This window comes from Neocloeon triangulifer, unplaced genomic scaffold, assembly GCF_031216515.1.
Source record: "Neocloeon triangulifer isolate White Clay Creek 2 clone unplaced genomic scaffold, ASM3121651v1 ptg000017l, whole genome shotgun sequence".
Classification (NCBI taxonomy): Eukaryota; Metazoa; Arthropoda; class Insecta; order Ephemeroptera; family Baetidae; genus Neocloeon; species Neocloeon triangulifer.
Window position 1 is genome coordinate 7752836 of NW_026775559.1, and position 15513 is coordinate 7768348.

The window sequence follows — 15513 nt, forward strand, 5'->3', positions numbered from 1 at the left end:
CGAGCGCTGGTTCTGTCGCGGTGAGCATCAGCGGCGCTCCCCCGCGGCAGTCGGCTCCGGAGACAGGTAGAAAAAGCTTCTCGGCGACTCACCCGACGCTGGTCGCTGACGGGGCCCGTGTGGGACCGGTGCTGGGCCCGAATTCGGCGGTGGATAGCGGCCGTGGCGCAGAATGGCAGGTTCCCGGCGTGATTGTGTCTGATAGTTGTCGCTCGGCAGCCAAATGTTCTCTTCTTTGTACGCAGATAGCTGTGTTTGTGTCTTATCTGCTATGACCTCCTATCTTTTATCTATATACTCCTATACGCAGAGACTATATCTTATTCATAATATAGATAAATTTTACTTTTTTAAATGTGCAATTTATGATTAGGAACGCGGGTACTTTTATCGCGCGCGCGGCGCCGAGCGCTCTCCCCGCGCGCGAATTCGCCACTCGCTCTCGCCCGCCGACACGGCTTTTCGAGGATGTTATCGGACACCACCTTCTGATTATTGCTCAGCCGATTTTCGAATTTTTATTAGCCCCCGAGATTCGGTTTGATAATCACAAGATAGTCAAAAGCGGATGTTTTTCCAAAGTCATATCAGGACGCTTTGTGGAAATCTCTACAAAATAATAATGCTCCGCTCTTTCTTCGAATCTATGCTCACTATCGTTTTATTGGAATCTGATAAAAGTTTCAATTCGATCTAAAGCGAACTAGCAAATACAAGACTAAGAAACGAATTTCTTAAAAACTCATAAGAGAAAAAATTGAACAGTTTGAATTATTTAGCTTTTGATGCACCAATCAATCAATCAATCGATTGGAGGGCTGAAGTGTTTTTCTTCTTTTTTTCTTATTTGACTTTTGGGAGCAAGGTCTTGTCAAATTAGAAACCTGCGAACGTGCGTGTGTCTCATGTATTTTCAACAGCCTTTCAAGAGTGTTTCTTTATCTCTTTCTGTGTTTAGAAATCGCGATCGCCGCCGCTTATTCTGGCGATAAAATGCGCGTTGTCAATCAAGACGACACCGAACGCGACGAATTTGATTAGCCATTTTGGTTCGTGACGGAGTTGTAAAGAGTCTAGAAGTTGATTTATATCTTTTAAACGTTTTTGAGTACTCTTATCAAAACTTGCACACGTTTTCACAATCAGACAAACAGAGAATAAAATGTATATATATAATAAAAATTTACACAAAATTAGAGAGAGAAAAAACATTTCAAAGAGTAAATTCACTAAAAGTTGATCTATTTTTAATTTATTAATAATCGATTTGAATTTCATGAAAATCTTTGCACGACTCGATTAAATTTTTCTCCCGAATTCATCGCGTGATCTTTGATTATAATAATTGGTTGCAAAACGAGTGTGTATTTATTTCAGTTTGGATTAAGGGCAATTTATTAATGGAATTTATATTTTTATGGTATTCTAGAATTGCGCTAAGCAATTAATTTTTTTTAGCGAATTGTAAACTTACGAACAATATTTATTTTTGGATAGAATAAACAAGCATGATTATTTCTTTCAAAGACTTTTTGTGAACGCTTTTAGAAACCCGGTTTTTTTACGAATCAATTTTATCCTCACGTTTTTAACATCTGGGAAAACCCCAAATGCAACGTTGTCCGTTTTTCGGGGGCACAGGGATGATTGATTTTCTCTTGTGAGCATGCCTGGCGAGAGGCCCTATTTATTTTATTGGGCGTCAGAGTAGTAATGATTGGAGAGGGGTGGCCAGCGCAGGGCCGCCGCGGCAGTCGCGTCCCACAAACGCGCGAGGATGCGCGATCGTATTGATAATCACAGTCTGGTCTTGAAGATGAGAAAGTGAGGTGAGTTATTGAGAGTGCCAAGATAATGGCAGATAATGCCGATCACCAATAGTAGGTGCCACCTCACTGGATAAAGAGCCCCTCACCTAAAGTGAGTATGCAAGCGCTGTGTATATCAAATCAGGCTGTTTTCGCTGCCGAATTATCGCGATTTCTCGAGGAAATTAACAAAATAATGTGCTTTTAATCTCCATCAATGCTAATTCACATAATCAATCAGAGTTAAGTTAAAAGCTGAAATATTTTGTACTAGCTTGAAAGCAAGTGTGGAAAATTGATAAAAAGAAGGCTGGAATAATTTTATTTCTATCATCAAAGCAGAATACGCGAAGTTTTACCAAATGTTCGGATTCTCTAAAAATAAGCCAATTCTTATCAGTTCCGACCTTCTTAGACTTTTTAATCATTTTCCCGTCATAAATTCCTTATAAAGTCTAAAATTTCAAAAAGTGATTTTAACGCTTGGTAAATACTTTCATTATTTAATATTGCTTTTATTCGGTACTTTAAAATCTAAATTTTTGTTTTATTAAATTTATTAGCCACTTTATTCCTTTTCGTGTGGTTTATTGATCTCAAGAGAACTCCGTTTCCCTAAAAGTACAGCTCCTCTACACACAGACGTCGAGCAGGTTGCATAACTCTAAGTAAAAATCGCGTCTACCGACTGTTGAGACACTGAAAAACAATATTGCTGGTTCTCTTTAGAAATGCAACTATTTAATTTAATCAAATAAATCTTAAATAACACTTCATTGATTGTTCTTATGAGATATCAGAACAGAAACATTTTTTTCCATTTGGCCTGCATTATTTTCACTTGGAATGACTAATGGCAATTATCTCGGACCCGTTTTTGGCGCTAAATTTTATCAGCGAGCGGGGACGCTCATAATAGAGTGCCACGAGTTGCAATTAAACGTGATCTAATAATCTTGCACTCTCGCTTGAAAAAAAAATGATCTTTAAAAAAACCAAGAATTCCAAGTAAGGAGTGAGAAAATGCGTTTTATTGTCGCACGCTGCAGAAAATCCACGTTGCCGTGTGGCAAGCAAGTGCTCCAATAAAAGTTATTTGCTCTGGCGGAGCCTAGCTCTTCGCAAACGCGAGTGGCGAAAAATGAGGTAAAAACAACAAGGATGCGTGCGGAGCGAGGGAAAGTGGCGGACATACAAGAAAAGCAGTGCTGGCGGACGAGAGGAACTACCTGTGCACTCGTCATCTATGTGTTAGGAACACATCGTTTATTCTGTGCCGCACTTCCACATTCTCGAAATATATTGTATAACATCCGTTGAGTGAGTGAGCGCGCACTCTTTTTCTCTATTTGCCTTTTTGGGATGGTGTGACGCCCTGACGGTCGGACACACTCCTCTTGCCGCGCGTCATCAGATCGACGACGACGCTCTCTGAATGAGGCGAAAAACCACGTGCCTTAGTCTAGAGTAGTGTGTTAGGGGATTTGCAATTTTGACAAGTATTTCCTCGACTGATTTTTACCAAAATTTTCATATTTTATAATTTTAGTTTCAAAGTGGATTATTTTTTTAAAAATTTTATTTCATTTAAAAAATTTGTTTTTAGAGATTATAATTTATTTTCTTAATAATTTTTCATATTTTATTATTTTCAGATGGAGCAAATGAAGAGCCTTGAGACACCGTTTCCTCCTTCTGAGGCTGTCAAAGCCGAGGCCAACGGCCACGATTTCCCGAACACAACGGCTGAAAAGTTAGAAGGTTCACCCCACCCTGAAGCTCCGGCACCCGCGGCTTCCGAAGGGTGGGCGGAGCAACCCCCGCATGACGAGGATCAGAAGGCCATCGCCTGTCTTCTCCAAACGCCCCACACTCCTGAAGACAACAAGATCGTCTACGAGGATCACCACGTCGAGGAACAACAGGTCATCCTGACCGAAACCGAGGTCAAGGAAAAAACTCCGCCTTCGCCGCCGACGGCCGAGCTGCACACCCTGGAGGTGGCCGGAGAACTGGAGGCCGGCAACCACCAACAACAGGCCTCCCCTGAGTACCACCAGTCGCAGCAACACCGCGGGCTCAAGGTCATGCCCAACCTGCTGCCCTACGACGAACTCAAGTACCACCAGGAGGAAGCGGGTAATTATGACACGCAGCGCGTTTGTTGATTAAAAAGTTAAAAAATCAGGTCGGGGTCATTTTTTTGCAGAACTTCACCAGGCGCCGAGTCCGCACTCGGGGGCGAACATGATCAACAGCTGCAACACCTACGCCACCCTGGAGCCGGTGCACTTGCAGAACCACCCTCAGTACTCGACGTCGCCGCCCCACCAGTACCCGAGCGCCGGATTTTTCCCCAGCTACCCCAAAAGTGATTCCATCTACGTCAAGAACAACCCCACCCTCGGTTCGGCGACCGCTGGATCAAAAATTTTGCACTATGACTCGGCCCTGTCTTATGAAGATCCACAGTATGGCAATTTTAACAGGTATGATTTTTTTGTTTAAAAACAGTAATTTTAATTATATTTTAAAAAAAATAATACCACAATTGTATTTTTTTTTTTTTTACTTCGTTTTTACAATTATGTTTTATTTTTATAATTAATGTTATATTATAAAAAAATTCAATTCAATTAATAAAATAATTTTTAAATAACACCTTTGATTGTTAAAAAGATATTTTGAGCTTCTTAAATATTAAAATTTAAATCTTCCTTTGAATTGCGATTTCATAGCATTAAAAATGCAATTCAGTTTTTGGGTGAGCCACAAATGTTTTTTTCTGCTAATTATTGGAGTTTATAGATCATAAAATTAATGTTTCTTCTTTTATCTTTCATTTATTAGAAAATTTTTGCTAGCATATTTATTTTTCCGTTTTAATCTCAGAAAATATTTACATATATATAATTATGCTTTAAATTGTAAATGTGATTGTAAAAATGTGTATTAATAAACAGCAATAGAAACTATTATCATATTTACGATCCAAATTTATTTTTTGTCCCAGGACTATTGTTACCACTGAATACTATTACCCGTCGTCCAACAACCCTGGTGGGCTCATCGAGTACTCGACCACCCCAACCACGGGAGTTTACTCGCACCACCATCAGCCTCTGACGCTGCCCGTGGACACCACGGTGGAGCTGCGCTCACCCAGTGACCCCATCGCATACGGCACCCTTGGAACCCAACTTACCCCTCCCTCCTCGCACCCTCAGTCGTGGGCCCTTCAGGAAGACATCTATGATGCGAGTCAGAAGAAAAAAATTAAAATTTATAAATATCTTTATTAATTTTCTCTTTATTCTTAATAGATGCGGAGGGGAACAAGGAGTGTGTCAACTGTGGCGCGAGTAACACACCCCTTTGGCGGAGGGATGACACGGGCCACTACCTATGTAATGCGTGCGGGTTGTACACCAAAATGAACGGGATGAATCGTCCGCCGGCAAGGCAGCAGCAAAAGAAATCAGGGGTAAATGAATAACAAAAAACTTATTTATAGCTTTTTTATTCAATACTTGAACGTAATAAATTATTGAAGAAACTTCAAATATCTACATCCAGTTCTTCAAAATGATAAAATATTGGGATTCATTACAATTTTATAATTTACTGAGCAAAGAAAGCACTTTTAAGTAAGAGATCCAAAAGGGATATTGTGGCAAATTTAAAATTGAGCTTTTAATTATTTAATTTGATTGATTTTTTTTATTTATATTGCTGCCATAATTTGTGCTCCTGCGAATCAATAAATAGTGCATAGAAATATGAATAATCTTTCCTATTTATTATTTAATATTTTGTCTGTAGATTAAATCTATGCTTTTTAATAACAATATTCATTTATGATCTGTTTTAAAATTTGCATCGTTCCTAAATTGTAGCAACCATCCTCTGCGGGTCGACGCAGTGGAGTGACCTGCGCAAATTGCCAAACGACGACGACCACCCTGTGGCGGCGCAACAACAATGGCGAGCCAGTGTGCAACGCTTGCGGTCTCTACTATAAACTGCACAGCGTCAACCGACCATTGAGCATGAAAAAGGACGGTATCCAAACCCGAAAGCGCAAACCAAAGAGCCAGAGCAGTTGTTCCAACGGCACCAGCAGCCTCAAGTCAGACAGCCACCCCTGTAATTAAATTTATTTAAAAAAAAATGTAAATATGTCACGAAAATTTTTCAAATTTTGCAGATTACCAGGGAATGCAGGGATCTATGGAAGCGGCCAGCTCAAGTCGCGTCCTGATGGCCGTCGACATGCAGGACGCGCGGGAAAACGTCCACGGCCACATCAACATGTACAACGTGGTTCCCACAGGAGAGCTGGTGGACATGCAGTCGTTGCAGGGGCTGCCGAGGTCACCGTCGCAAAACCTAACCGCACCAACCTCGCCCATTCAACTACCTTCAAGTTCCATTCTTAGCAGACATATAGCAAAGTAAGTTAAAACAAACAAAATAATTATAATAAATTACTTTATTTTCATAATTTTCTTAATTTTTATTTTTAAATTAAAAATATACATTATTCATTTTATTTTTTAAATTTTAAAATTAATTGAAATATTTATTTTTTCTCTACTAAAATATTTTTAATAATTTTTTAATTGCTTTTTTACAAAAATTATTGTGATACTGTATTTTCAGAAATTTAAAATAATTTTGCTTGCCCCAAAATGAATTAAATTATTATTTTGTTCTTAAATTCATCACGTGTCTCCAATATGCTTGCATCTGAAATGTTGAAGTATTTGATAAAATTAAAAATATAAGAAACCCGTTAATGAACATCTTAATCAAATTTTATTCAATATCTTCCAGTGTTCACAGTCCGTAACAAATCGTCCTTGTAATTCATAATATTGCCATTATCTAACCAAATAATTTATTTCATTCTATTAAAATTTTACAAAATCAGTGTGTGCTACAAGAAAATTAACATTTCTGATTTATATTTTAAGATTATATTTTGCTTCGTTTACTGTACTAATGAGTGTGTTTTTGTGCACCTAGTGTGCCCCCGTTGGAGCCCATCCAGCAGCAGATGCGCCCTTGCGACGAGCCCCAGCCGGGGACGGTGGTCGCCTCCTCCGAAGAGGACCACATGAACGCCATCATGAGCGCGTTTTGCCAGCAAGGAGCCCGCAACTAAAGGAGACTTCAATACATGATTAATTCTTGCCACAACTCGGTTTTGCTCCACGAAATCATCACATTTTATTAAAAATCAACAAAATTACAATTATTCGAGTTGGAAAGAAGATGCCTGAAACGTAGGCAATTTGAATTCATCAATGCTGAGCGGAACAGCATAAATGCCAGGCAAATGCACAAAAGTTTGAATCGGAGGAGAGCTTATTATATAAATCTTGATCATGACATTTTAAGACAAAATTAAACACAGAGAGCACGGCGCTTGAGTATTACATAAACCTAATAAATTTGAGAGACTTCTACAGGGCCATCGTAAAGTTTAAGTAGTTTTCCTTAAAAATTAAGACTATGAAGAAGAAATGTGTTTTTGTTGCGTAATTTTAAAAGTATTGGTGTGCGTTTGTGTTGCATTATAGACGTTATTTTTTTACTGGTCTCGTCTGATCAGAGCCAAAGAAAAGAAGTGGGCCTGAAACTTAATTACGTAAAAGGCCACTGTCGTGTGTACAACTTAATTACGAGTAGTCATCTAGTGAAAGAACCGCAAAAGTCATTCCACCTGTGGTGGCTCTGGTTGTTGATTGTTCCATTTTTATTATAACTCTTGCCAAAAATGGTTTGCTAGTTGTTTAGTCTAAGCTTTACTTGACCAGCAGAGACGAAGTCAAATCTTAAGTGGGCCCTAAATGCCACATAAATCCTAATTATTTGATGTTTTTTTTTTATACACAATGGAGATAATTGCACAGTGATACATAAATTAAACCGGAAATCATACACACATGTACGCAATTTTTACAAATATAAAATCAGACTTGAGAGAGATGTATAATTATTATAATATATATCATCGCATATAAATAAAATAAACTCTGCTTTCGCTCACAAAACCGCACGCTTTTCTTTAACTTTCTTACTCACTATTCCGAAATAAAGTTCAGCTGTTGGCCATGACTTTGCTCATCGCCACGTTCATGGCGTAATTTTGGGTCGAGTCTAGGCCGAAGAGGTGGTGGTGAGGGTGGTGATAGGCCATTTCAGGGTGACCGCCAGGCTTGTGGTGCGACGAAAGGTCGCGTGAACTGCCGTGGCCGTAGCCAGAGTCGTGAGGCTCACTTTTGATGCTGCTGCTGCTCAGTAGGGGCTTTCCTGCAACAAGGAAGGATTTTGAAATCGTGAAATTTAATGGATGCATACAATTTATTGATACATATGTGATATTTACCAAAATTGACTATTACAATTCTTGCGAATAGATTTTATCTTCTTTTTATCAACGCAATTTAAAAATACAATTTTAATATGATTTAAGCAACTTAATAATAAAATATGTTTTTTCATTTGATAAAAATATCCAAATATCCATTTTTTATTCTAGCTGATTCTAGCCCTTCCTAATTATTTTCAGGAAATTAATTTTAATTACTAGCCAGTTGATAAAACTTGTTTTTAGATACATAATTTTTATTTTCCAATATAAAAGTGATGTATTCAATAAATCAAAAATTAAATTTAACAACTCACCAATAGGGGTTGAGGAGGACGAGGTTGACTTATCCTCGTCACGACACTTGGCCTTGTCCTGTGCAAAATGCTGCTGTCCGGCGAGGGCCGAGTTCTTTGGTTTGCGTTTGCGCGTCTGGATGCCGTCCTTGCGCATGGCCAGGGGTCGCCGAACGCCGTGCAGTTTGAAGTAGAGGCCACACGCGTTGCACACGGGCTCACCCTCGTTGTTGCGCCGCCACAGGGTGGTCGCCCTGGTGCCGCAGTTGGTGCAGCTGAGGCCGAGGCGGCGCGACGCCGTCAGCCGCTTCGACGGCTTCACCAGCGGCCGATTCATGCCGTTCATCTTGTGGTACAGGCCACACGCGTTGCACAGGTAGTGGCCGGTGCCGTCCCGGCGCCACAGCGGCGTTGAAATGGCGCCGCAGTTGACACACTCGCGCCCCTCGGCGAACGGGTAGTCCATCTGGTCGTATGAACTGACCGGGACAAAGTTGGCAGGATCGTATCGCCAGCCGGCGGCCGCGGCCGCCATCGCACTCATCACCGAAGGGGTTGGGTAGTACGGACTGGGGTAGGCGCCGCTGCTCGACTGGATCGGCGTCGACGGGCCAGAGGTCAACGACTGACACTCCTGGCCACCGGCATTCCAGCCTGTGGACATTTGAAAGTGGAAAATGTTATTTTTATTTAATTCACTTTCTATTTGATTTTTTTTCTAGTTTAAAAAAAATAATAAAAATCGCTTAACACGAAAGTATAGTTTCAGGAATTGATTATGATATCATCGATTTTATTTTAAAATTTCACGTCTTCTTATATAGCAGAAAAAAAAATCAAAGAATTGAAATTTGAAATTGAGTGTTGCTTTTGTGTTTTGTTTTACAAGCCAGTTTTTATTTAATTTCGAATATTTTTTTTTCAGAATGATTGTCATCAAATTTCATATTTACACATAAGAGTAGTATAAAATTAAAAAATTCAAATAAAATAAATTAATATTTTTCTTACACTTAAAAAGAAAAAAAACATGCTAACCTAAAAACTTAATTGTTACATGTAATTCTTAAAATAGCTTAACTTGATCAATAAAATGTTTTAAACATTAATCCTGTCCCATACATGACATAAGAATTGTATTTACAAACAATATTAAAAAAATTCGAATGAATATTTGTGAGGAGACTTACCAATTTTGTCTGCGTGCATTTGTTGAAGAGCGGTGGCCACGGTCGGCAAACACTGTTGGGGCGAGTCGGCGTTGTGGTGCTGCAGGAACGGGGTGTGGTGGTGGTGGTTTTGGGGGTAGTGGTGGTGATGGCTGGACACGCTGCTCACCGACGACCCTCCGTACCTGTCGTATAAAAAGAAAATTTATTGGGCGCGATAAGTATCTCGGAGCGCCGCCTTTGTCAATGAAAGAAGAAGCTGCCGCGCCAAATAAACACACAACGAAAAAAATAAGAAACAAAAAAGATGCCTCGGGAAGAGCACTTTTATCTTTTTGGGCCAGGTGGGTGACTCATTCAGATCCGGGATCTATCCAATTTCTCGTCTTTAATCAAAGGGAGTTGATCAGTAAATTTTAAAATTTTAGAGAAAATTATTAATAAAAGAATTAAAAAAAAGGATTATATGTTGAAAATGAATGAAAATAAATTTTAGGACGAGAGGAATTTGTTTATTTCATCAACTGGTTGAAATGATGCACGCGGAACGAGATTTATGAGGCACTCGGTTTGATGTTGGCGAAAATAAATAAATGTTGCTCGCGAATAAAGAGCAGGCGGGCGTATTTCTACGTATATATGAGAGAGCTGGAGACTGACCCGGCCACTCTGGTCGTAGGCACATACACAGGGCCCGAAGACAGGTACGACGAGTGGGTCGCGCTCGCGCTGGAAATGCTGTTGGAGCCGTACGTCGTCGGGCAACCCGCCTCGTTCGGCGACACGAACATTTTCCTCCTGCAAACCAACCAACATAAGCCGACCAGTGTTATTTTTGCTCTATTTCACGCGCAATTGCAATTGATATGTACATAAAGGCAAACCGACCGCGCCGGAGATCAATGGAAATCTCGGCCGGTTTGATTTGTTTCCCGCTTCAATAACGGGCATCGCCCACGAAGCAAATTGTGACACCCATTGAACATTTATTTAGCTGGAGCATAAATTGAAATATTTGATTTTTTGAAAAAAATCTCAATCAACAATATGTAAGAAATCAATTAAAATAAAATACATGAGTAATAAAAAAATATTAAATAAAACTGAATAAAAATCGATGATCTTAACTGTCAAAGAGAGAAAGAAAGGTAGGTAAATTGTAATATATTAGTTTTAATTAATAAGATTAAATGTAAATTGCATTTTAATATATATTATATTTCCTGTGCATTATTTTTTATAGTCATAATATTTTAATAAAAATATTAAATTTAATTTAAAATTTATTTGAATACCCTGTAAAATTATAATCATTGCTATTTTATATAACTTATGTTGCGACCTAAATATAATTTTTAATAATAGTTACAAAATTTATTTCAAGTTAAACTTGATTAAGAAGAGCAGTCAACTGCACATATTAACGTATAATGACTCACTATCATCAAATTGTTGCAGTTTATGATAATAAGAAATAATAATGTATATTATCGAGAAGGCTAAATTATGGAACATTTTATTTATTTATTTGTTGAATAAAAACAAAATCAATAAGCCAATTTAAACAATTTTTTAATTTAAATGTAAGGTTTTAGGATCACCTAGTAACACCTATGTGATTGTATATGATGAAAAATCACTTAACTTATTATATATTTTCAATTATTAAATTTTGCCAAAAATACCTTAATTTAAAAATTTCCCAAGAAAATGAAAACAGCCTTAAACGCAAAATTTAGATAAAAAAAGATCACCTTTGTTGCCAAAGTAACATAGAAGAAATAAAACTAAATTGGATTATGTTCTTATATAATTATAATTCAGGAAATAGGAAATTGAATGATAATCATCCTGATTTAGCATAAAGCATAACCAATTTTTCATAAATAATTATTCCCGTATCATCTATTTTATTTTTTATTTTTATTCATTAATTTTTTTGCTTATTTTTAAGTCAAAGCAAATTGTCCCATTAAATAAATATTTGAACAAATAAAGAAGAGTGAAAGGGCAGATGGACGCGCGCTGGAGTCGCACAGGGTATAAATTTATTGCGGCGATAAAAGCGAGTGCATTTGGGGAAAAATTAGTCTGGCCGAAACACACAAACCGGCGCTGATGCTAATCGACAGCGAAATTCAATTAAAGGAGAGCGAGTCGGGCGGAGGGACAGGTGGTCACAATTTTTCAGCCCGCGGCCGCAAATAAATTGATGTTTTGGTGAAAACAGAGAGGAGAGACCGTGAACAATTATCCGCTGCTCTTGTTCCAAAACCATTATTGTGAGATTATCAAATCAATATTTATAAAAAATGAAATTGAATAGCCCGACCGGATTTGCCGTTTTATTAAAAAATAAAAATAATAATGCACCTGCTGCTGAAAAGAGAGTCGCGCGCGTCGACAGAGTTATTTGCCGCTTATCTCTCAACTCGCGCGAGCGGCTGATATTTTTATTTATTTCTCCGCACTACCTGAATCTGACGGACGAGTCGCCGACCGGCGGATGAAAGGAACAAAAAAGTAACGCTTTTTGTGTGCGACGCCGCGAGAAAAGCGAAAAAGGTAGTACACACGAAAAACCTTTAACTGGTTGTCACCAGGCTTTTTGTGCCGCGAGAGCGATGAGGTAGCAGACCAAACTTTGAGAGGTTGACAAATTATAAAAGGATGCAGAGAGAGAGAAAAGTGACATAAATGTTATACAATATATTATATTATATTGAAGCAGATGCTTAAAAAAAAATGATAAATTTTAAACAAATTGACGTAGCAAAATTATGAGCCTAATAAAGCCTAATTGAAGCGCAATTATGTTAAAGAACATATAAACAAATATTATTGTTTACTTTCATTTCACACTGTTTAAAAATCTGTACCAAACATAACTGCAAAATGGTTTTGTTGAATTAGTGGTATTGTAAGAAACTTGATATTTTATTTGTTCATCTTAATTTTAAAATTTATATAATAAGGTATTTAAAATGTTTTACAACAAATTAATTTAATTTTTTTTTCATTTTTTCCCTAGTTTAAAACATTAAATCACATTAAATAATTTATTTTATTAAGTAAATATTAAAAATATTTGTCAAAAAAATTATTAAAAATATCACATGGATATTTAAGTATGTGACATCATTTTTTAAGAGTATTTCTCTAAGACACTGCATCCAGTGCTTGCATAAAATATATCAAATGAAGACTATAAGTTGTTAAATTTTGTTTAAGAGATAAAAAAATAAAGGTTACTAATAACTAATAATTAACAAGAACATAATTGATTGCGAAAAAGTATGATTAACAGAAACTGACATTTAAAATTAAAATAAAATTACATTAATTTGATTGTGACAATATTTGTTTTTGAAGGCCATAAGCTATAAGGCAAATTAATTTTAGAATGGGCGGTGAGACGAGCTGTTGGATCAAATCACAAATCAAAGAGGAAATTAGCGCGAGAGAGCAGAGCAAAAAGGGCGTTCGTTGGTTTTGATCGCGGGCTCAATTAGCAGATGAAAGAATCAAAGACGCGGCGCCGCGCTGTACTTTGCACAGCTCGAGAAAACGAGAGAGGACGGAAAGGTGCTGCAGAGGCGGGCATTTCAAACAAACAAACGTGAATATAAATCTAGCGGCCGGCGAGAGAAAGAAAGAGCGAATGGAATAAAATTAAATTTACAAAAAGCCAAGAGAGGAAGATCGAGGTGCGAGAGACGAGTTGCGAAATCTCAGGCCACTCTCAACCTGAGTGAGTGTTTGTCAGTCAAGTCTCTCTTCAGGTATATATTCGGAGAGAGAGAAGAATTTCGAAGGCATTTTAAGGGTTGGGACCGTCGGTGAAACATGTCTTACAAGCCCTGTCTACGAGCTTTGGCGACAAACAGTCGCCGGAATTATATTCAACTCCATCAATGAGAGAGAGCAGAGCGCGCGGCGCCTCTATTCCCTTTTTGTGCCGCGAGTATTTTTTATTTTACTCTTTTTATTTTTTCCTTATGAAAATTTCACTCTCGGGATTTTTAATTTGGTCCCGAGAGCGCAGCTTTTAGAGAGAATCAATGGAATATATAAGAAAGGAGAGCCGATCTTGTTTCCCGAACCTTTTAATAGAACACAAAAAAGGCTTTAGAGCTACATACTTATTCAATCAGACTACTTTTACGACCGCAGATGTGTATCAAAAGAGAAGCAGCGGCTCGGCGCGCCGACGAGAAGCGGCAAAGTGTAACAGCACAAAAATATTGTCCGCGTGTTTTATTTATTATTTCGGCCTGCTGCCCGCGTGCTTAATTTCTATATAAATTTGTTCCCCGCATATATGTGTGTTTATTTGTGTGCTCGTAATTTTCTACTCCGCGTGTCGGCTTCCGCGCTTCTCATAATTATAGATGACGTTTTAATTAAAAACGAGCCGATCGCTATCAGACCTGCCTATAACTTGTGTACTTTGCACTTTTTCATTCTATCCCTCATAACGCGGACGGAAATTTTGCACCGAATTGAGTTGTAGATCGGCATCTATAGGATTATAATTTTGATATTGTTCTCACTTCAAAATGAATCATTTTAAATGATCACGATCACATAACATTAACAGTGATAAAATAAGAAATAAAAAAAGTTAAATTTAATGAAATTTTGTAACTATTTTTTTAACAAAACACGTCATTTTAATCAATGCATAAAATTTTATTTTTTATAAAAAAGTTGTTTCCATAAATTAATTTTATTAAATTTCAGAGTTTCAAATTCAAAATTATTTTGCCATAACAGTTACAGGGCTTTCTTCTAATTAAAAAAAAATATATAATTAATTGATAGATGTAGAACTTGCAATCCCTGCCCCAAAATTTAAATAATAAACATTAAATGTGTTCAAAACATAAAAAGATGTTTTTTCTCATTTATTACTTGATTTGCGAAGAATAAATAGATCTTATAAATAATATTTGACACTAATTTGATTCCAAACCAATACTGATACCCAAAAAAGTCTCAACTGGTTTTAGACCGTAAAAGTGCAACAAAATATAGAAAAAAAACTTACCCCGCCTGCTGGCATTGCAGTAATCATATTTAATTAGATTTTTTTGTCGCTTTAAGTAAATTTGTTTCTTACATTTGGTCCATGTCCATAAATAGTTTTTTAGCGTTTTCCTTTCTGACATAAAAGCAGTCCTCTTTTTCAACCGCACATTAAATTTATCCTTATAGAGTGGAAATGTCTGTATATAATAGAGAAACATTGAACAAAGTGATGCGGCCTTCAAACCATTTACACACATATATGCCTATACAACTGTGACCCTGTTTGTAAGTAAGGAAAAAATCCGCAATAACATGCCAATATTGTTCGAGAAAAAAGAAAATTTATAACCAACACGCAAGGAGTAGCAGCAGGCGCGGTTGGTGCGTCTTTCTTTCTCTCTCTCTCTTTTATTTTCATCGCGCGGCGAGATATTGATTTATTGAAAGGGAACGAAAAAAGAAATAAAGTCATTGAAACAAGGAGGCAGAGGAGTGTCTTATAAGTTAAGAGATCGGCGTTAAAAGTTTGATGTCATCCACATAAGTAGCTTACCATGTTTTAGATTCTTCACATGACGCTGCGCGCCGCCGCCGCCGCCGCGACGATATATAGCGAGGAGTGGTATACCTTGGACCATTAGGCTTCCCTGAGTACACTTTTCAGATCTAGCCGTCCAATAATTTTTAAGTGTTGTTAAAAAATTCTTTATGTGCCATTGATTATATGCGCGCGCGAAAACGTGCTGAAAGCAGACGCGCTTCCACAGAGAAAAACGACCGAGCACCAGCGAAAAGCTAAAGGACATTGCGAGAGTTGGTCAATAAAATTATCA

General features: G+C 37.7%; 2 protein-coding genes across 3 annotated transcripts in view; one reads left to right on the plus strand and one right to left on the minus strand.

Annotated features, from left to right (window-relative positions):
* On the plus strand, positions 1-7861 carry LOC132203675 (erythroid transcription factor-like). Its single transcript, XM_059631595.1, has 8 exons — positions 1-179; positions 3464-3947; positions 3997-4297; positions 4822-5069; positions 5132-5292; positions 5705-5954; positions 6016-6262; positions 6837-7861. Exons 2-8 carry the CDS (start codon positions 3464-3466, stop codon positions 6973-6975), a joined length of 1830 nt encoding a protein of 609 aa, XP_059487578.1. The 5' UTR covers positions 1-179; the 3' UTR covers positions 6976-7861.
* The window catches only part of LOC132203676 (transcription factor GATA-4-like), a 22321-nt gene continuing 13415 nt past the window's right edge, over positions 6608-15513 (minus strand). The window contains exons 2-5 of one of the 2 annotated variants that reach the window (XM_059631596.1): positions 10310-10447; positions 9671-9834; positions 8502-9134; positions 6608-8126 (exon numbers count right to left, since the gene is read on the minus strand). In XM_059631596.1, coding sequence (XP_059487579.1) covers positions 7915-8126; positions 8502-9134; positions 9671-9834; positions 10310-10440 — 1140 coding nt within the window. In that variant the 5' untranslated portion in view covers positions 10441-10447 and the 3' untranslated portion in view covers positions 6608-7914. The remainder of the gene's footprint in view (positions 8127-8501; positions 9135-9670; positions 9835-10309; positions 10448-15513) is intronic. The other variant, XM_059631597.1, reaches the window with a different exon arrangement.

Bases quoted from the DNA above. Each gene is read 5' to 3' on its own strand.
- LOC132203675 (XM_059631595.1), top strand. From the start codon at position 3,464: ATGGAGCAAATGAAGAGCCTTGAGACACCGTTTCCTCCTTCTGAGGCT. The intron at 3,948-3,996 runs GTAATTATGACA...TTAAAAAATCAG, and splicing joins GTACCACCAGGAGGAAGCGG to GTCGGGGTCATTTTTTTGCA. The intron at 5,955-6,015 runs GTAATTAAATTT...CAAATTTTGCAG, and splicing joins CAAGTCAGACAGCCACCCCT to ATTACCAGGGAATGCAGGGA.